The sequence below is a fragment of the Sorex araneus genome, chromosome X (genome assembly GCF_027595985.1).
Source record: "Sorex araneus isolate mSorAra2 chromosome X, mSorAra2.pri, whole genome shotgun sequence".
Taxonomy (NCBI): Eukaryota; Metazoa; Chordata; class Mammalia; order Eulipotyphla; family Soricidae; genus Sorex; species Sorex araneus.
In genome coordinates, this window is record NC_073313.1 from 203,875,208 (window position 1) to 203,895,459 (window position 20,252).

At 41.5% G+C, this 20,252-nt stretch overlaps 2 protein-coding genes and 1 non-coding gene across 5 annotated transcripts; 2 read left to right on the plus strand and 1 right to left on the minus strand.

Moving 5' to 3' along the window:
* Positions 1-1,334: 1,334 nt before the first annotated feature.
* On the plus strand, positions 1,335-11,241 carry SSB (small RNA binding exonuclease protection factor La). The gene is made up of 12 exons (XM_004601142.2): positions 1,335-1,477; positions 3,529-3,604; positions 6,591-6,694; positions 6,778-6,952; positions 7,656-7,763; positions 7,847-7,947; positions 8,046-8,117; positions 8,402-8,444; positions 8,978-9,118; positions 9,469-9,655; positions 9,969-10,097; positions 10,498-11,241. Exons 2-12 carry the CDS (start codon positions 3,539-3,541, stop codon positions 10,584-10,586), a joined length of 1,215 nt encoding a protein of 404 aa, XP_004601199.2. The 5' UTR covers positions 1,335-1,477; positions 3,529-3,538; the 3' UTR covers positions 10,587-11,241.
* Positions 4,636-4,769, plus strand: LOC129400707 (small nucleolar RNA SNORA55). Its single transcript, XR_008627892.1, has one exon. It is a non-coding gene; the product is annotated as a small nucleolar RNA SNORA55 (small nucleolar RNA).
* On the minus strand, positions 10,573-18,904 carry METTL5 (methyltransferase 5, N6-adenosine). Of its 3 annotated transcripts, none has more exons than XM_004601141.2 (7): positions 18,545-18,904; positions 17,622-17,736; positions 17,008-17,189; positions 14,308-14,390; positions 13,706-13,757; positions 11,242-11,291; positions 10,573-10,691 (listed from the first exon to the last, which is right to left on the minus strand). In XM_004601141.2, the coding sequence occupies exons 1-7, from the start codon at positions 18,651-18,653 to the stop codon at positions 10,653-10,655; spliced, it is 630 nt and encodes a 209-aa protein (XP_004601198.1). In that variant the 5' UTR covers positions 18,654-18,904; the 3' UTR covers positions 10,573-10,652. The 3 variants fall into 3 exon arrangements, with proteins under 3 accessions (XP_004601198.1, XP_054978392.1, XP_054978391.1); XM_055122417.1 differs by lacking the exon at positions 18,545-18,904 and adding an exon at positions 18,254-18,537; XM_055122416.1 differs by lacking the exon at positions 13,706-13,757 and having other exon boundaries at positions 10,629-10,691.
* Between the last annotated feature and the right edge of the window lie 1,348 nt (positions 18,905-20,252).

Here is a 20,252-nt window from a genome sequence, read left to right on the forward strand (position 1 = left end):
CAATCTCTCACCCTTTTGATTCCATTGTAGGCCATGGGTCCCGATGTGGAGTTCTTCGGCCGACCTTCTAGGTCCTATCTTGGCATTAAAATCATCGACAATGACCTTGTAGAAGGTGTGGTCTTCTTTATAGAACTTTTCCAGTTCCATGTAGAACTTCTCAATTTCTTCTTTTTTGTAGTTGCATATTGGTGCATAGACGACGAAGATAGAAACTGCTGGCAATGAGCCGCATCTATTCAAATGTAAGCGTCCAATTCGGGTTTTTAGGTATTCGAATGACTCAATGCTCATGGCCAAGTTCGTGTTGAGGAGAACACCGACACCACTGATGCCTCTGTCGCATATTCCAAAGAACAGTTCTTCTCCAAGTGTTTGGCGTGTTTGTCAGCATGCAGATTGTTACAATATGCCACCTGCATGGCAGAGCCTGGCAAGCTACCAGTGGTGATATGCCAAAAACAGTAACAAAAATGGGCCTCATTTCAAGATAATGGTAAACAATAAAGTCAGATTAAAAAAATAAATTTCTTTAAGTAAGTGAAATTATCTGCATAAGGTATACCAACAAGAAAGGGCACTAACAGAGATAATAGGTTTCAGCACTCCAGGAAGTTTAAATCTTTTAAAATCGTGGCTTTTGTTTTAATTAATAGATATGGTTTCTCTTGCTAGGCACACATCCTTGAAAAGTACATGTTGCCCACAACAACTAAATAAAGTAGGCAATATTCATCCCTGGCACCATTTTATGAGGAACGGAAAAGTTGAGTAACTTGCCAAAGGTTACAGAGTGCATAGGCAGGAAAGCCGTTATTTGAACAGTTTAACTTCAGATTGTTTCTCAACCCCAAGATCCCAGGAACTGATTTTTAATTTCACTTTTTCCATTTTTTTAAGAACTACCAGAACATTCTTTAGAGATAAAGTTGTCTGTTTTGAGTGTCTTAAAAAGCAGATAGAAAAGCCAAACACTTCCTCTGCGTGGAAAGCCAAGAACCGCGGGTAGACAAAGACAGCTAGAATCCGTTGGACCTGTTTGTCCCTGAGCACCTACAGCACACGGCAGCAAAGTGGCATTATTATGGGAGAAGGCCCTCCGGGCAGCGCTGGGGTCCAGCCAGGGTAGCCCCCTGACGTGCTTAGAGAGCACCAAGTCAGCTTGAAAAGGCCTCCAGGTCGAGCCCAAGACAGGCACGCGCCGCAGCCCTCGCGTTGCCCGGAGAGCGCCGCTCTCAGCCAATCCCCTCCGAGCGAGGGCGGGACTCCCCGGGCCCTGAGAACCCGACCGGTGCGCATGCCCGGGGCTCCGCGCCGGCGCCCACAGAGTCCCGCCGAGGCCACGCCCACCGGCGCCGCGAGGGCTGTCGGGACGGCCCCGGTCTTTCCGCGCTTGAGGCTGGCCAGCGGCGCTGGGGAAGCCAAATCGTTGCCGTCGCCGTTAGCGTGCCCCTGGCGCGGGACTGGGCCCCGGAAGGTGAGCAACTGCTGGCGGCCGGCGAGAAGATGGTGTAAAATGGGCCTTCCCGGCAGGGTGCGCGGAGGCGCGTTCGCTTCCCTGCTGCTTCTCTCCGGCCGTGGCTGCCGCTGGACTCCCTCACGTTCGGGGCGAGCACCGCGTGGGCCGCGGCCGGAGGCGGCGCGCGGGGCCCGGGAGCCGCGGGCGGCGCGGGGCGGCGCGGGGCGGCGCGGGGCCGGCCTCCAGCGCAGGAGGCTGCAGCTGGGGGCGGGAGCTGGGAAGCTTCCCGCACGTGGCCGAGGCCCGGCGAGCCAGTGGTTGGTTTGGGACTTCCGTGGCGGCGGCGGGAGGGACGGAGGGGCTTCGGGGTGGGGGAGGCTCTGGAACTGAGGCTGCGGCAGACTCACGGCGTGTGGAGGTTTCTTCGCTCCACGACTTTCCATTGTCGCCCCGAGCGCGTGGACCCGTCTTGCGTGAGCTCCTGAGGAGAGGGGGCGCGGGTTCGACACCCGAAGGCTTTTTAACTTGGAGCCTGTGGGCAGGGGGATCCCCACCCGGAGGCCCAAGAATCCCGCTTTCTCCCCGCCGCGGGCGATCCTGGGCGATCCTTGAAGTCTTCGTTCGCTCGTGGCGAGGCCGCGTGTGAGCACGTTTCTTCAAAGGTGTGCATACTATTTCGCTGCCAAGTTGGGGGATCGTCTGAGGAAATGGGGTTCCGGATTTTCTCCCTGGAGAAGTCTGAGAGGGCTGCAGTAGTGTTTTGTTTGTTTGCCTTTCTCGCGGTTCGCTCTATGTGAGGGATCCAGGACCTCAGCGGGGTACATTTTTACCGAAGACGTTCTGGAAGTGTTCAGTGTCCATCCGAATGACTGGCACAGCGATTACAGACGCTGTCTCCAGAGCGTGCCAGTGGTAGTTAAATCGAGGAGCAGGTCACCCGGATACCGTCTTCAAACACGTTTAGGGCGTGTTTGACCTGCAGGTTGAGGGGCGCTTCCCTGGACCAGTCATTTGCAGTCTTTTTTTTTTTTTTTTTTTTTTTTTGCTTTTTGGGGTCACACCCGGCAATGTTCAGGGTTACTCCTGGCTCTGCACTCAGGAATCATCCCTGGCGGTGCTCAGGGGACCATATGGGATGCTGGGAATCGAACCTGGGTCGGCTGCGTGCAAGGCAAATGCCCTACCCGCTGTGCTATCGCTCCAGCCCCAGTCATTTGCAGTCTTAAGATTTGGTGTTTGACCTCTTTCTAGTAAACCAGGGGACCCCCGCCCCCCTGTTCTCCCCTGCAATGTCCCGGTCAGTGATGTGAAGGACACTTGTAAGGCTTCGGGCGATGTGAGTAGAATTCCCACTTCGAGTACCCCAAGGTACTCAATTGATCGTTTTCATATTTTCCTTAACACGCAGCTTCTCAGCCAACCCTGACTGAACCACTTGAATTTTTGTCACCCTAAAGTTAGGATATTTCTCTGATAAGTTTCTGGGGGAGGGCGAGCTATAGTACAGTGGGTAGGGCGTTTGTTTGCCTGGCACGGGTCTGACTCGGCATCCCATATGGTCCCCGAGCACCGCCAGGGGTGGTCCCGGGCACAGAGCCAGGAGTGAGTCCTGAGCACCGCCGTGTGTGGCCCCCCAAAAACGAACAGAAAAGTTTCTGTAAATAGACTGTTGCTGATTTTAAAAGAAATGGGACCCGAGATCCCTTGTGCTGTGCTGACAGATGATTTTCCTTTAAAAGCGGTAGTAGTTGATAATTGGCATGTTTCCACGCAGTTTTCTTTACCTGTTAAATGAAGAGAAACACTGATTTTGTTGAAGATAGAACAGTGGGTTCTGTCTGGAACAGTGAGTTTACTGAAGTGGATGTGGATTATCTTATCAGTTTTTATCACTTAGTCCAAAGTTGTTTTTTTCTTCTTGTTTAGAGTTACGAAGAGTAGTTGAACTTGTAAAGTTAATTCTTTTAAGAAAAACAGTGGGATATTGGTTGGAAAAAAAAGTGTTTTTGGTCTCGTGTTTATGTGAAAGAAGAATAACCTCTTTTTGCCAATTTGGGGGAAATTTACAGATAGCCCACAATGGCTGAAAATGGTGATAATGAAAAAATGGCTGCCCTGGAAGCCAAAATCTGTCATCAGATTGAGGTATGTTTCTTGTGCTGCTAACTGCAAAAAAATGCTCCTTCAAAGGGAATTTAATTTAGGGCCTGAAAACAAATACAAAGACCAGCTAGTGAGTATTTTTGTCTACTTAATGGACATTTGTTTGTTTTTGAATTTTGGAATTAGATGAATGTAGTATTTGGTTTTATATTAGTATTAATATAGTTAAATTAGTATAGTATGTGCTTTTACATTTTAATAATTGCAAGGACTGTAAACATTTCAAAAAATTTTTTTATCTTTTAAATTTGTTGCTATTTTGATTTTGGGGTCACACCAAGCTGTGCTGCTTCCTCTGTGCACAGGGATCACTCTTGGTGATGCTGTCCTGCTGTGGATCAAATCCAGTCACCAGTGTTTGCACAGCAAGCTCTTTACCATTCTGCCTGTTAAATTTTTTTTTAATACATGAGGTGGGGATGGTATTCATGAAGTATTGTCTTCATGAAGTGATTATGAGGTTTTCATTAGTTAATAAATATAAAACATTTAGACTGGGATTTTTAGCTCCTTAGTAAAGTGTATACTCTATATGCAGGCTCTGGGTTCCCTTCCTGCTATAACACAAAAGGTAAAATTTCCAGAAGGATCCACTTGATTTGGGGGAAAAAAAAAAGCCCTGTGTTGGCCTTGGATATGGCCAACCAAGGTTGAATCCTGGGCACCCTTTATGGAGTAACCCAAGACCAAATGAGTTGGCCAAGAGTAAGCACTGATCACTGGGTGTGACACCACTCCCCCCAAATTATACTATATAATTTTGGAAGTCCTAGTAGTCCCCCCCTTTTTAAAAATTGGGGTCCATTCCCATGCCACATGGAAGACATGTATTATACTGTTTGAGTTACATCCTCAGTCCCCTTGTAGTTTTATGTCCACTTTTAAACAGTGCGGTAGTTACAGCATTGATGAGTTGGGGGAAATCTCAGCGGATGTTGAAGGCATTTAAATGTTATTGCAGAACTTGGATTCCTGTACTTTATGTAGCAAAGTCTTAAAAACTGAGATGCTGAGCACCTAAATCTTTCCCATTCCTTGCTGCTTCGTGCTGGCATGGGGACAGATGGTGCTATAGTACAAGCAGAGGAAATCCAGATGGGTTGTTTCCACTTGTCTTGGGACCTGTCTCTACAACTCTGCCACACTTCAAAAGAAAAAAAAAATGCTATATTTAAGTTGAAGGTCTGCAGTGTCAATAATGACTGCTTGGAGAGCTTACCCCTTTATTTTTTGGTCATTACTGAGAAACTTGAGATAGGTTTTAAAAATCTTTTTGCTTTGTTTTTGCAACTTGTTGAACCAGAGCTGTTCTTTTTACAGTTGTACCTCTGGGCTGGAGAGAGTGAAGGCTGTAAGGCACTTACCTTTAATATGACTATTGGCAGTGATTCTGGTCCAATTAGGTCACCTAAGTACAGACCCAGGAATAGCCCCTGAACACCTCTGGATGTGACCCAAAAACAAAAAGTTGTACTTCGACCATTTAAAATTTTCTGTTAGAGGGCTGGAGCGATAGCACAGCGGGTAGGGCGTTTGCCTTGCACGCAGTCGACCTGGGTTCGATTCCCAGCATCCCATATGGTCACCTGAGCACCGCCAGGAGTGATTCCTGAGTGCAGAGCCAGGAGTAACCCCTGTGCATCACCAGGTGTGACCCAAAAAGCAAAAAAAAAAAAAAAAAAAAAAATTTCTGTTAGAACTTTTTGTGTTCATTTCTTTATAGTTATGAAGAAACCTTAACATTCTATGTTTAAAACAATACAAGGAGAAATAGAAAAGGTTAAGAAAGTCCCTCCCACAATCTGTTACCTTTCAGATCTTTCCTTGTTGAGATAATGATACCCTTTCAAACTTTCGGCAAAGATTGTACCAACAGAATGGGATGCACTTTGGGGAGTCAAGTTTTAGTTATCAATAGTTTATTCAATCCCTTTTTTGATATATAGGCTATTTTCATTTCTTTAGTTTTGATAGTTCTGTGATGTCATAGAACTTTATACATCTTGATAAAAATTTTAATTAAGATAAAATTTCCAAGTTTATTAGCCTAAATAGTTTGCTTTTGAGGGTTGGAGGCCATACCAAGATGTACTCCTGGCTCTGTATTCAGGGATTACTCCTGGCTGTGCTTGGGGAATCTCTGTACTATATCTCTGGTCTCAGAGCTACAACTTTGAACTCTGAAAGGTTTGCGTATTTGAAAACATTTTATGATTTGCTGACCTGAGTCTACTCAGGCCACTAGAAGGTATTGAGATTAAATTTTGTATGTTCATAATAAATTTCTAAACTCAACAATTTTTTCCCTTGACCCTTTATCAAGTTTTCAGTTGTGCACCCCTCCCCTCTTCTCCCTCTTTATAGGAATGCCTAATAAGCCTTTTTGTTTGTCTTTTTTTTCTTTTTGGGTCACACCCAGCAATGCTCAGGGGTTACTCCTGGCTCTGCACTCAGGAATTACTCCTGGTGTTGCTTGGGCGACCATATGGGATGCTGGGAATCAAACCCAGGTCGGCCACGTGCAAGGCAAACGCCTTACCCGCTATGCTATCGCTCCAGCCCCTGTCTTTTACTTTTTGTGTTGCCTTTGGTATCCTGGTTATTAGACCTGAATTTTCATATTTTTTCTCCTTTACTTGTACACTGAGAAAATGACTGTGCTTTGATAAAATGTTCATTTTCCTTTTTTTCCAGTTTAATAATTCTATTATTGCACTGATTTGAACCTAGGCTTTTCATGTGCTAAAGTTTTGTTTCTATGTTTTAACGTTTTCTGGACTTATTGCCATAAGTTAATTATATTACTTTAGTAATCTTTATGGGGGGCTTCTCTTTGTAATATGTATTATTGAGCGTTTAGGAGAAAATGTTTGTTGCCTCTTATATTTTTTAAAGAATAGAATTTTTTTAAAGGTAGAATGATCCATTATTCCACAGTGCTCTGAAACATATTGTGATTACCTTCTAGTATTATTTCGGTGACTTCAATTTGCCTCGGGACAAATTTTTAAAGGAACAAATCAAACTAGATGAAGGCTGGGTCCCTTTGGAGATAATGATAAAATTCAACAGGTAAAAAACCTCTCAAAAAATAATCTTCAGGTTTCTTATCAATAGCAGTGCTGCTTAGTCTTACGGTGCTTTTGTGTACTTAGGTTAAATCGTCTAACAACAGATTTTAATGTAATAGTTGAAGCATTGAGCAAATCTAAGGCAGAACTCATGGAAATAAGTGAAGACAAAACTAAAATCCGAAGATCGCCAAACAAACCCCTCCCTGAAGTAACTGATGAATATAAAAATGATGTGAAAAACAGATCTGTTTACATTGTAAGTAGGCCTATAATACATTTAATTTTATCTCACATTTACTTAGAAAGAATATAAGAGTAGAGTGAATAAGGGTGTAGGAATTCAATTTTGCTATTTACCTTGTATTCTCGGACAGTGTTCTTAAGCTTTATGAAAAGGCTATTGTATTTGTTAGAGAAATGTTGGAAATTAAATGAAATCCCATTCAATATTGATAAAACTTTATGCATATTTTGAGCACCCAGTACATACCATCTATTCTTTGTTGCCAATAGCCAAACTTGATAACATTTTTTTTCTAAAGTTTTTTGGGTACTGGGGAGATCCCCTGGCAGCTCCAGGGCACCATGCAGTGCAAACCGTGTGCTCTGATGATTGAACTATCTCCCCACAATTTTCTTGGTAGGCAATTTTCTTGGTAGGCAATTTTCTTGGTAGACTTCATTCAGAAAAATTTCAATAAACAAAAGAATAATTAATCTGTACTGTTATTCAACAGTTATATACACATTAGAATGGTTTTAATCTCAGTCCTCATTGGATTATATTTTGAAGTGATGCCCAGATCAATGATTTTACTTTCATTGACTTGGAAAACAGTAGATTTTAACTAGAAAACTCGAGAGAGGTGTGTATGGCTTCATTTCAAGTGAGACAAATACAAATATTTCTGGGAATCAGTTTTCTGAAAAGTTATTTGTATCTGTCCTTCTCTTTATAGAAAGGTTTCCCAACTGACGCAACCCTTGATGACATAAAAGAATGGTTAGAAAGTAAAGGTCAAGTACTAAATATTCAAATGAGAAGAACATTACATAAAGCATTTAAGGTATGGTATATGACCTTATGTATTTTTTCGAGTTGAACAATTAGATGTGACCTTAAAGAAATCTTTTCTACCTTTTTAAATAGGGATCAATATTTGCTGTGTTTGATTGCATTGAATCTGCCAAGAAGTTTGTTGAGATGCCTGGCCAGAAATACAAAGATACAGACCTGCTAATACTTTTCAAGTAAGTTTTTAGCTGGTATTCTGGCCAGTTTTATGAAATTCATAATAAATTTTATTTCTGTTCTCATAAATTTAACCTCCACATGTTATGTCTTTTAGGGAAGATTACTTTGCCAAAAAAAATGAAGAAAGAAAGCAAAATAAAGTAGAAGCCAAATTACGAGCTAAACAGTAAGTACGTGGAGGTAATCATAATGTTTAGTTCATAGAGTTAGTGGTTTTGGTAAGTAGAGCTCTTGGCTGACTAGCAGGAAGAACTTCTTTTCTACCAGTAAAATGCTGAAATCTTAAGTTGCTTTGGTAATTGGGACTGTATTGTGTTTGTACTGGTATTCGGCAATAAGAAAACCGTAGGTTCTGGCTTCGATTAAGTATTTTAACCTAACATCATGATCAAGAATAAGTATTACTATTAATTTTCTTGCATAGTAATGTTCTTACTACTTTTTTTGTAGAGAGCAAGAAGAAAAACAAAAGTTAGCAGAAAATGCTGAGATGGTAAGTTTATATTATAGAAATTTAAGAAATCTATAATTTGGAGTGGGGATATAGTTCAGTGGTAGAACCTCACTGCCTTGTAATGTGAGAGATCCTGGGTTTGACCCTCTTATTGTAAAAAATGTATTTGCATGTAAGGCTATGAGGCCCTCAGTTTGATCCTAGCACAAAAACAAAAAAAATCCCATAGGACTTATATATAGTTATGTTGGAGAATAAAAAGTGGAGATATTTTAAAACTAATGTTAGATAAATTGTGTATAGTGAAATCAGACGCCATTGTGGAGCAAAGGAAAATGCACCCTAAAAATCTTTTTAGGGGGCCAGAGAGATAGTATACTGGGCAGGTAGGGTATTTACCTTGCTTGCATGGGCTTACCTTAGGGTCAGTCCCCAGTATATCCCTGAGCACTGTCAGGTATAGCCCCAAAATTTAAAATGCTACTCAACATTTTAATTTTCTAGGTTTTTTTCTTGTATAAATTAGAGTGGTAGTTGCTTTTAAGAAACTGACTATCTTGTGTATTCTATAGAAATCTCTTGAAGAAAAGATTGGATGCTTGCTGAAATTTTCAGGGGATTTGGATGATCAGACCTGTAGAGAAGATTTGCATATTCTTTTCTCAAATCATGGTGAAATAAAATGGATAGACTTTGTCAGAGGCGCAAAAGAGGTTTGGAGACAATTCATATGCTTTTTTTTTTTTTTTTAGCAATCGTTCAGATAAACCTTAGAACCTTAACTCTTAGAAAATAAAACAAAGAAATCAATGTTGCTATTTAATAGAAAACTTTTCTACTTAATAATTTACTTTTCACTTCATTATTGCTGTCATTGAATGTGATTACTGTGAGTTGTTGTGAATAACAATGACTGAAAGTTTTATAAGTTTCTTATATTCAGCAAATTTGAGATTTGTAATGGCATGGAAGATTTGCAGAATAGAAAAATCGCTTTTGAGCAAAGAAATGACCTGTGTCATAAAACTTAAAGTTGTGACTCTGAATTTTGTCTTTGGTGTAGGGAATAATTCTATTTAAGGAAAAAGCTAAAGATGCACTGGATAAAGCCAAAGATGCAAATAATGGTAATCTACAATTAAGGAACAAAGAAGTGACATGGGAAGTTCTTGGAGGAGATGTGGAGAGAGAAGCACTGAAAAAAATCATAGAAGATCAGCAAGAATCCCTAAATAAATGGAAATCAAAAGGTCATTTGCTCTAACTTTTCTTTGAAAACTTGGTTAAATTGCCTTATTTGCTAGTGTGAAAAAAAAGTTTGAAAACTGACAGAATTTAAAGTATTTCTTTTTTTCTTCTTCTTTTTGGGTCACACCTGGCAATGCACAGGGGTTACTCCCGGCTCATGCACTCAGGAATTACTTCTGGTGGTGCTCGGGGGGGATCATATGGCATGCTGGGAATCTAACCTGGGTGGGTCGAGTGCAAGGCAAATGTCCTACCCTCTGTGCTATCGCTCCTGTCCCACAGAATTTAAAGTATCTCTTAATCTTGTCTTTCTAGGTCGAAGATTTAAAGGAAAGGGGAAGGGAAATAAAGCCCAAGCTGGGTCTGCTAAAGGAAAAGTACAGTTTCAGGGCAAGAAAACTAAATTTGACAGTGATGATGAACGTGATGAAAATGGTGCAACTGGTAAGTTTTTTTCTGCGTCCTTTGGAACTTAGGTGAAATTAGTTTTTGAGAGAGAATAGGATGATTTCTTAATTATGTATAAATGATCCCAGGTTGTTGATACATAATTACATTGAATTTTAATTGATACTACAAATGATATGGATATAAGGACATCTGGAAAATAATTTCAGGGATAAGAATGTCTTTGAAGGGAAAGCCTTTTTTTTTTTTAATTGTCTTTTGTTTTGTTTGGTGCCATACCCAGCAATAATCAGGGTTTAATCCTGACTGCTCAGAGATCACTCCTGGTGAGGACTAAATTCTAGTTGGATGTGTGCAAGGGAAGCGTCTTACTATCCTGACACTCCACTCCAGCCCTGCTTTTGATTAATTTAATGCAAATGTTGTTCCTCTATAGGACCGGCAAAAAGAGCAAGAGAAGACACAGACAAAGATGAACCTGCATCAAAACAAAAGAAGACAGAAAATGGCGCTGGGGACCAGTAGTTTTAATAACCAAAAATTTTAAAAATCACTTTTATTAGTAATTATGTGGCTTCTGTTTAAAGACTTTTAGAAAGAAAACCGAATTAAGTCCACTTCAATGTCCACCTGTAAGAAAAAAAAATTGTTCAACTCTTTCGTTATCTAAATTTTTTAATGTATAGTTCTGTTTGTGTTATTTCTGTATTCAAATATCAAAAGATTCACTAAATTGCTTTTGTAATATGAAAATTACTACAAACTAATAAAAATATATACTGTATAAAAAGAACCAAAAATTAAGTTTTCTTTTTGTGCCCAAAGCACTTGGTAAAGTATTTGTAAAATAGAAGTACTGAGTTAATTACAGGCATACCTGTTTTTATTGCACAGAACAGTATTGCAGTTGCGGGTTTTACAAATTGGAGGTTTGTGTCAATTTGCATTACATGTAATTAAAGAGTGGGTTTTTTTCAGCCACAAGGCACCTATAGAAGCATAGTGTAAATGTAACTTTCATATGCATTGTTAAAAATGTGACACTATCTTTAAGTTGTTCCTGCTTGTATTCTCCTGGGCTGTTGACTTCCTGTATTTACTAGGACAACTTATTAGCACTAAAAATGCTTATTGGAACTTTTGATACTGAATTGTAGCAAAGACAGAAATGAAGACTTACTGATTTTTTTTTATGAAATTTGTATGATGCTGGCAAGTCATATCGAAGCTCTGTAAAACAAAACCATCTAAATTATATTTCCAAATATTTACCACTCTAAATATACACAGACTTTCTAAGTTAAGGCCTTACTAAGTGCTAGTAAGTTGAACATTTAGGATCTGTTACTTGACTCTACCAAGAATTGACTGGATAGATAACCCATGATCAGCCACTAAGAAAAATTGTTTGGCTTTAGTAATGGTGGTAAATAGCTAGTTATTTTCCTTTTAACCTCTCAAATGAAAATCCAGTTTTAATATTTTTTTCTAAACCGTGCTATCACTCCAGCCCAGGGCGTTTGCCTTGCACACAGACGACCCAGGTTTGATTTCTTCACTCCTCTCGGAGAGCCCGGCAAGCTACCGAGAATATCGTCCCCAAGATTCGATATGCCAAAAATAGTAACAAGAAGTCTCACAATGGGGGCTAGAGCAATAGCACAGCGGGTAGGGCGTTTGCCTTGCACTCGGCCGACCCAGGTTCAATCCCAGCATCCCATGTGGTCCCCTTTGCACTGCCAGGAGTGGTTCCTGAGTGCAGAGCCAGGTGTGACCCAAAAAGCAAAAAGAAGTCTCACAATGGAGACCTTACTGGTGCTCGCTTGAGCAAATCAAGCAATAGGATGACAGTGGCTGAAGAGATAGTATAGGAGTTAAGGCCACTGGGTGATAGCCCAGTCCTTTTATGCACACAGCTGGATAAGTAATGCTGAGTATAGTATTGTCTGGATGAGCCCTAGTGTCTCTGGGTCTGAGCACTGAGAGTAACTCCATATGTGGCATCTGATCTAGGCACAGCTAAGAGGAATTGTGCTCCTGACTTAGACCCCATGTCTCCCCCCAAAAATGTAATAGGGTTTCCCAAACTTAGTGATCGATTTTAGAGGGATGGAAAAGGAATCTATCCTTTGTGTTTTGTAAAGTAATGTTTTGTTTTGTTTTTTAGGCCACGTCTGGAAATGCTCAGGGGTTACTCCTGGCTCTGCACTCCCAGGAATTACTCATGGTAGTTTTCGGGGTACCATATGGGATGCTGGAGATCAAATCCTGGTCAGCAGTGCGCAAGGCAAATCTATATGCTGTACTATCTAGCCCCAAGTGATTTCTTTTTTATTTGAACAAGGCAATAGAAAAACCGATTCTAACCCACTAAACAGGTTTTGGTTTTTGTTTTGTTTTTTTCTGGTGTGGGGGGGCACACCCAGCTGTACTGAGGACCTACTCCTGGCTGGGTTCACTCATCACTCCTCCTGGCAGAGCTCAGGGACCATATATAGTATCAGGGTTGGCTGCTTACAAGGCAGGCTCTTTTCCCACTGTACTCTCTGGCCCCTGCTTTCAAATTTTAATGTGTAACTTCACTCTTGGATCAAAATCTTGTTGAAATAAAGTGTCTAATAAGTAGGTATAACTAGAACCTGAAATTCTGCAAGTCTTTTGAAGGTGTGAATGATGAGCTGAGACCATATCTGGAGAAGCTAAGCTGACCAGAATACTATCGGTACTGTTTTGAGGTATCCCAAGTTATGTATTACAATACATTTAACTACAGAATAACAATACTGATACAATGCCAAGGTTCATAGATCTTTAACACATTAGTTAATGATGTGATAAAATCTCAGTGCATAAACATGGTCAGTTTATTAAATTGTAAAAATACCCTATTGCACTATTGCAGGCATTTCAAAATTACTTGAATTATACGCCTTTCCTATTTTGATGTTTGTGAATATCACCTGACTTACTAATAAAAATGTATCAAAAATGATTTAGTGTGGATGATTATACCTATCCCACTAAAAGAAAAGCTTAATAGTTTTGTTTCAGGAATATGTAGAATATTACCATGGTAATTCAGGCATAATGTATTTTCTATACATGGGTTTTAAATTAAATCTAACGAACTTGAATTCCAAACTTAAATTGCTGTGATGTTATACTGGGTTCTGTTGAACTAAGAGGAATCACTTGGTAGTTATTAAAAATGTCCAGTATGGGTAGAATGTCAGGGTTAAGGTATTTGCCTTGCATGCAGCTACCCCAGTTTGGTCCCCAGCACTACCAGGAGTATGACCAGTGAGCAGTACTGAGCTGGAGGGTAAAAAAAAAATTTTTCAGAGGGCAGCGATAGCACATTTTCCTTGCACATGGCTAACCCAAGTTTGATCCCTAGAACCCCTCATGGTCCCCTGAGCACTACTGGGTGTGGTCCCAAGACCAAAAAAGTATGTATATATTGGGACTGTCTGAAATATTGTCTACCTACCTTTATTCCATTTCCAACCCATTATGAGCCATGCATGTTTTGCCATACTGAATGTTCTATCTTAGTATCTGAAGGAAAAAAAGTGTGGCTAATGCATGTTGGTCTTACTACATTAAAGTTATGTTTTGTGGTGTGGTAAACTTAAGGGTCTTACCTGCAATAATGTCTATCTTGATTTTCCATTCTGCAGCTTTCTTTTGAATATGCTGAATATAAACAACATATTAATGTGAGCGGTTTTAAAAATATCCAGGGCCAGAGTGATTGTACAGTAGAAAAGGTGCTTGCTTGTCTTGCATATAGCCAACCTGAGTTCAATCCCAAATTATTTGTTTTTCCTTTTTCGGGGGGCCACATCCAACAGTGTTCAGAGCTCATTCATGGTTCTGCCCAGGGGTCACTGCTGGTGGGGCTAAGGGAAATCAAGGTGGGGCTGGAGATTGAACCTGGGTATGTCATGTGCAAGACAAGCACTATATCCCTCACTGTATTAGCACTCTAGCCCCTCACAAGAAATTCTTGAAACACTTTCGTAAGGGGCTGGAGAGATTGCTCAAAGGGCTGCAGCACATGCTTTTGTGTATGGGAGGTCTGGGTTCAAACCCTGCACTGTGAAATGAACACTGGAGTGGGGAAGGGGGGCTGTTAGGGGTAGGGGACAACCCCAAAGCAGGGCAGGCTATAGTTCCAAAGCCACAAAACAAGTCTGTCATGAATTTAAAACTAAATGATAATTTTGTGATAATCTGAATTTACCTCTCTAGTTGACGATTTGTGTAAAGAATATACTGCATTTTTTGCCATTTCCAACGCAGTCTTCAGAAAAGCCATATCAGTTCCTGTTATGAGTAAAAGTTACCTGTTATTGGATATTAACCCTAAGTGTTTTAGGCTTTATCAGTGTATTGTTCCTTTTCCTCCCTCCAGAGAAGTTTATAGTGCTCTTACGAGCACCCCTAGTCCCTGGTTATCGTTAACCTTAACCTTTCCTTTGTGTTAGTTACTAAGTCAAACCTGGTGACTCTGGACCTTGTAGTGAATTACCTGCTTTCCTATTTCCCTTTTCGTATAGAGCAATGTTCTTTGCTTAAACATAGAAAGACCGGGCTGGAGCGATAGCACAGCGGGTAGGGCGTTTGCCTTGTACTCGGCCGACCCGGGTTTGATTCCCAGCATCCCATATGGTCCCCTGAGCACCGCCAGGAGTAATTCCTGAGTGCAGAGCCAGGAATAACCCCTGTGCACAGCTGGGTGTGACCCAAAAAGCAAAAAAAAAATAATAATAAATAAAAATAAAAATAAACATAGAAAGACCATTAATGCTATGCTCCTAATATTTGGGAGTTAATTGACTGAAATATATCTACTCCTTGGCATCTGTCATAATTACTTGACTCAGGCTTTGGTTGCCGCAGTTCCTAACTCCCCAAAAAGGCAGGTCCTCACTGTGAGTCTTGGATGGACCCGGGACGAGTGGCGAAATTACTATGGTATCAAAATGGGACAGTCTAGAAGCATAAAAGCACGGTTTTAATGTAAGCAGTTATGACTTAAGAGGACCCCCACTGGGAAGGAAAAGCTAAATCCGCTTGAGGTCAGGGTATGTGGGAGGAAAACTGAATTGGGGTGTGAGTGGTGCTGCAACTCTGTATGCCTAAAACTCAACTATGAATAACTAAGTCATGGTACTTTAAATAAAATAAAAATTAAATAAAAATATATATTAGAAGACTAATATCCACAGCCAGGGGAAACGGGCTACGATTGGTCAGTGGTTGGAATCAACCACAAGTATGTGTGGGGTGGAGGGTAAGATAGAGAAGGGAACTGTATGACAATAATAGCTGGAAAGAATCATGTTGAATAAGAACAGAGCAAAAGTAGGTAAAGGGATATTCCTAGTAACCTTTCAGTATCTGTATTGCAAACCACAATGCTGAGAAGGAGAGAGAGAGAGTGGGGGGGATGGGAGGAGGGAGAGAGAGAGAAGAAAAGTGCCAGTCAGAGGTAAGCTGGGTGGGGGAATAGGGGGTGGTGGGAGGGAACCTGGGGACACTGGTGCTGGGAAATGTACACTGGCGGATGGATGGGTGTTGGAACACTGTATGACTGAAACCTAATCATGAACAGTTTTGTGTCTCTCAGTGAATCAACTAAAAAAATTTCTTTTAAATGTTTGCAGATACAATACAAAAATGATTTTTTTTATTTCAAAATTTAAAATGGCATATTCAATATGCCAAAAACAGTAACAAGAAGTCTCACAATGGAGACGTTATTGGTGCCCGCTCGAGCAAACCGATGAACAACTGGATGATAGTGAAACTGCTTAAATTTCAAAAAGGAATAGAGCTTCCCTATGACCCAACAATACTACTTTTTTTTTTATTTTATTTTTGCTTTTTGGGTCACACCTGGCGATGCACAGGGGTTACTTCTGGCTCTGCACTCAGGAATTGCTCCTGGCGGTATTCAGGGAACCATACGGGATGCTAGGAATCTAACGTCCTACTCGCTGTGCTATTGCTCCAGCCCCAACAATACTACTTCTTGGCATCTACTCCAAGAGTACAAAAACTTTAATTTGAAGAGATAATATGCACACATAATATTAATTGCAGTGCTAAGTACAATAGCTGGAATACAAAAATTCAAATGTCCAATGACAGATGAATAAAAAAGTTACAGTATACATAATGAAATATTACACAGTTAACAGAATAGACTAAATCTTACAATTGCAGCAACTTGGATAGAACTGGCACTATGCTAAGAGAAATAAATCTAAGGGAGAAAGAAAATATTGGATCATCTCACTCATCTACATACAGAGAAGCAATATAAGGGGATAAACACTAATGCATGATGACAAACTCCTTGCATTATAAAACTGAACCAAGGAGTGAGGGGTCAAGGAAGAGACAGACTCAAAGTGAGTGACATAAGGATAGTGGTGGAGGGTCTTGGGCTCTGTAGTGGTAGTGAAGGTACAGAAATCAAAACTGGAAATGTGGGGTCAGCAAGATACTACAGGGCTTAAAGTTCATGTGCCTTGCTTGCAGCTAAACTCAGTCCAATGCCCAACACTGCAGGTGGTCCCCAGAGCACTGTCGAGTCATTCCTGAGTACAGGGCCAGGAATAGTCCTTGAGTACCACCAGGTACAGCTCAAACAAATAAAACTACATCAGTATAATCATAAATGTTACACTACTATAACCATGTAACCTGCAGAAAAAATTTCATTAAAAAATCCATTGGGGTAAACGGGCTAATCTCATGCTTTGCATGCAGCAATCCTAATTTGATCCTGAGTGGGGCATGGTCCAGTCTCCTGAACATCCACGCTGGATATGCACCCCCCCCCAAATAAAATCACCTAGTCAGAATACTAATCAAAAAAAATAAAATTTGCTTTTTAAAAAATATACCAGTGCACTCGATCCTTATTACTAACCTTTATTATTCTTGGTTCCAAAGGGAGGATTCATAATTACTGTATCAAATGACTTAGACATTCTGTTAGATAATGAGCACATATCACACTGAATCATGTCAACATTTGTTAACTCAAACTCTTCCAGATTCCTATTAAATATTTCCAGTGCATCTTCATCTATGTCAAATCCAACACATAACCTGTAAATACAACAAATCACAAAGAATGAATTAATTATTGCTATGTAAATATACAACAATAACGAAGTCCATAAATTTTGTTCCTCCTGTAGTGGGAAGGAACAAACCCAGGACCTCATGCAAAGTATGTGCTCCACCACTGAGCTACTTCTCTAGTCCCACATAACTTTAAAACCCAGTTGGCAAAATAAAAATTAGTGCTACCATTCAAAAGCATGGCTTACCACCCTGGCAAGGGTTAGAAACGCAAGTCTATATAAGAGACAAGCAACTGCCACTGTTGCTGTCTTTTGTTTTGCCCATCCAAAATGTACTCAGATTCTTGCTCCTGTCATCTTATACTGGGAGTCCCATGAACATCACTCAATTGTTCCTATCTATATTTATTATCATGCCATTCCCATACCCAAACAGTATACACTGATCACCTACCCCGCTCCTAACATTGCAGCTCCGATGCTAAGCACTCCACAACCACATCCTAGATCTGCAACCATCTTATTTTCAATGTCATCAAATGTATTATGGATTGTATAGAGCATACACGCTACAAGATCAAAAGACATTAGGGAGTAAGTTGATGACTAAAATCCAATTTGTGCAAATGATTAAAAACAACTGTATTATTTCTCTCAAATAGACATCCAGGTGATGAAAACAGTAACACCTTAAAGTATAACCTGCAGTGTAGTAATAGACAACCCCCCACCCCCATCCCAAGAAGGGTAACAGCACTAGTCTGTTACCCAAAACCTAGTCTGCGGACAATGCCAAGAATACCAAAACCTCGAAAGATAAAATGAGAATAAGATTAAGAAAATCTCATATATACCCTTTGCTATACACGCGTATCATCATTTTCTTTTGACACTGAAATTTTTCATGAAATAATGGCAAAAGTGAGAACTGAAATGCATCTTTATCTTCATATAGACGCTACTTGGCATTTGTTAAGACTAAGTCCTTTGGCTACCAACTCTAGTTGGTATTCATTTCCAGGGTAGAATACACAGTTTGGGAATCTTTAGAATGGCAATTTAGTACAACAGGAAATCGATCCTTACTAAATTAGTATTTCCTAAGCTTCTAGGCATTGGAAACGCAGTGTGAACAAGATCACCAAGAATTTCGTCCTCCGGGATTTCAATGCCAACGAATGAAACAAAGTCATCAAAGGAGACACCTATGCTGAGAGGTGTGCAGGAAACCAGTCAGACAGTACTGAGAGTCTGAGCTGTCAAGGACTGCCTCGGACGTGGTAAGTCATCTTCCAGATGATCTTTGTAGAACTGGAGAGGGAGAGAAAGTGCGCTAGCTCCTAAGCTAAGCAGGGCTTGATCCCTCAGCCGCCCTACCTGCAATATGCGGCCGGGTAGGATACTGTTCTAGTAGCAGCTTGGGCTTTTCGAATCCATCTACTTGTTGCAGGCGACTCTCTAGCTCCTTAAGCTTTAATTTCTTCATTCTTTTCCAACCCCCAGGGAAGTGTGACCTCGCGGATCTCAGCGGTACAGGATCTGCAAAGAAATCTATGGAAACTGGCTTTTCCCCGCCTCTCCTTTTGCAGCGTCGGGTACGGGACACAGAGACACAGAGGACCTAGAACCTAGGGGCCCTTAGTCCCGGGACGGAGGTACGCGGCGCGGGGCTCCGGTGCACGGATGCTGGGCGCGGGGACGCCGGACCAGCCGAGCTCCCGGAAACGCGCAAGGCCGCTCGCGACACCCCCCTCGGCCGGAAGCGCCGCCACGCACGTGTCCGTCGCCCAGCGGTCCCGCGTCCCAGTGCAACTGCGGCCTCCCGCAAACAGTTCCGCGGCAAACCTAAGTGCTTTTTTTGTCTCCCCGCCACCCCACCCCCGCGACCCATCGGGGTCTGGCCCCAAGGAGAGCCCGCCCCGAGCTGGCCCCCTGCCCTCGCGGGCGCACTTTCATCCTCTACCTTTTCCTGAACTACCTGCAGGCTCTCGAAGAGACCGGAAAAAAGGAAGAGGGTCAAAATGATGGTGGAAGCCATTGTCACTTGTTATGGCCCTTCCTGCCTGCTGCCTCTCGAGGCTGTCCACAGGAGTAACCATCTCCACTCACTTTTTCTTGTTCATCTGCTTGCACTCCTTTATTAATCAATTTTGTTTTCCTTCTTTGGTCACTTTGGTCGCTAGCCTCAAATCACAGGGTGGTGATGCCAGAGAATCTCTTAAGAAGAGAGTTTTTAAAAAAATGTTGAAAAGAAAGAAAGCGTACATAAAGGGACAAAAATTTAGGAAATAGAATAAATGTGAACAATTCAGTGGCTACAAAGATGGACATGTGGCTCAATCATAGAGCCTCAGAGCCCGGGTTTAGCGAGTTTGAGGCTCTGGGTTCAGCCATGAAATCAGAAAAAAAAAAAAAAAAGTCCAGAAACATGACTATGTAAAGAGGAGTGAGAATATTTGGTTCTAGGTAAGTCTGGGGACAGTTTCTTTTTGTTTGTTTCTGGGGGCCACACCCGGTGGTGCTCAGGGGTAATTCCTGGCTCTGCACTCAGGAATCCTTTCTGTGGTTTGCTTGGGGAACCATATTGGGTGCTAGAAATCAAGTCTGGGTGGGCTGGCTGCAAGGCCAGCATCCTATCCACTGAACTATCTCACTGGCCCTGGGCATTTTTTTTTCTTGATGATGAATAATTTAACAAATCCCTTCAGATCTTTAAAATAAGCTCAATTGGATTGCTACTTAATACAACATGTATTATTGTATCACTGTCATCCCTTTGCTCATTGATTTGCTCTAGCGGATGCCATTAACATCTCCATTTCTCCCTGTGGCATTCAGGGTCAGAGGAATGAGGCCCATTATTGTTGTTGTTTTTGGCATGTCGAATATGCCAGGGGTAGCTTGCCAGGCTCTGCCGTGTGAGATTCTGCATTGCTCTCTTCCGGGAGCTTTGTTTTATAATCTCTGCATCTTGACTGTTGATGAGATTATATGAAGCTGGGGGCAGTTTGTGGGTGTGGCTGCCAAGCTACTGGAAAACTAGGGATCTGGGTGGAGGAGGCCTAATCACTATCCAAGTAGGCTT

Coding starts and splice junctions, on each gene's coding strand:
- SSB (XM_004601142.2), top strand. CDS start 3,539: ATGGCTGAAAATGGTGATAATGAAAAAATGGCTGCCCTGGAAGCCAAA. Junction 6,695..6,777: donor ATAATGATAAAATTCAACAG/GTAAAAAACCTC, acceptor TTGTGTACTTAG/GTTAAATCGTCTAACAACAG. Junction 9,119..9,468: donor TTGTCAGAGGCGCAAAAGAG/GTTTGGAGACAA, acceptor TCTTTGGTGTAG/GGAATAATTCTATTTAAGGA.
- METTL5 (XM_004601141.2), bottom strand. CDS start 18,653: ATGAAGAAATTAAAGCTTAAGGAGCTAGAGAGTCGCCTGCAACAAGTA. Junction 17,737..18,544: donor TACCCGGCCGCATATTGCAG/GTAGGGCGGCTG, acceptor TTGATCTTGTAG/CGTGTATGCTCTATACAATC. Junction 17,190..17,621: donor GCTGCAATGTTAGGAGCGGG/GTAGGTGATCAG, acceptor TTGTATTTACAG/GTTATGTGTTGGATTTGACA.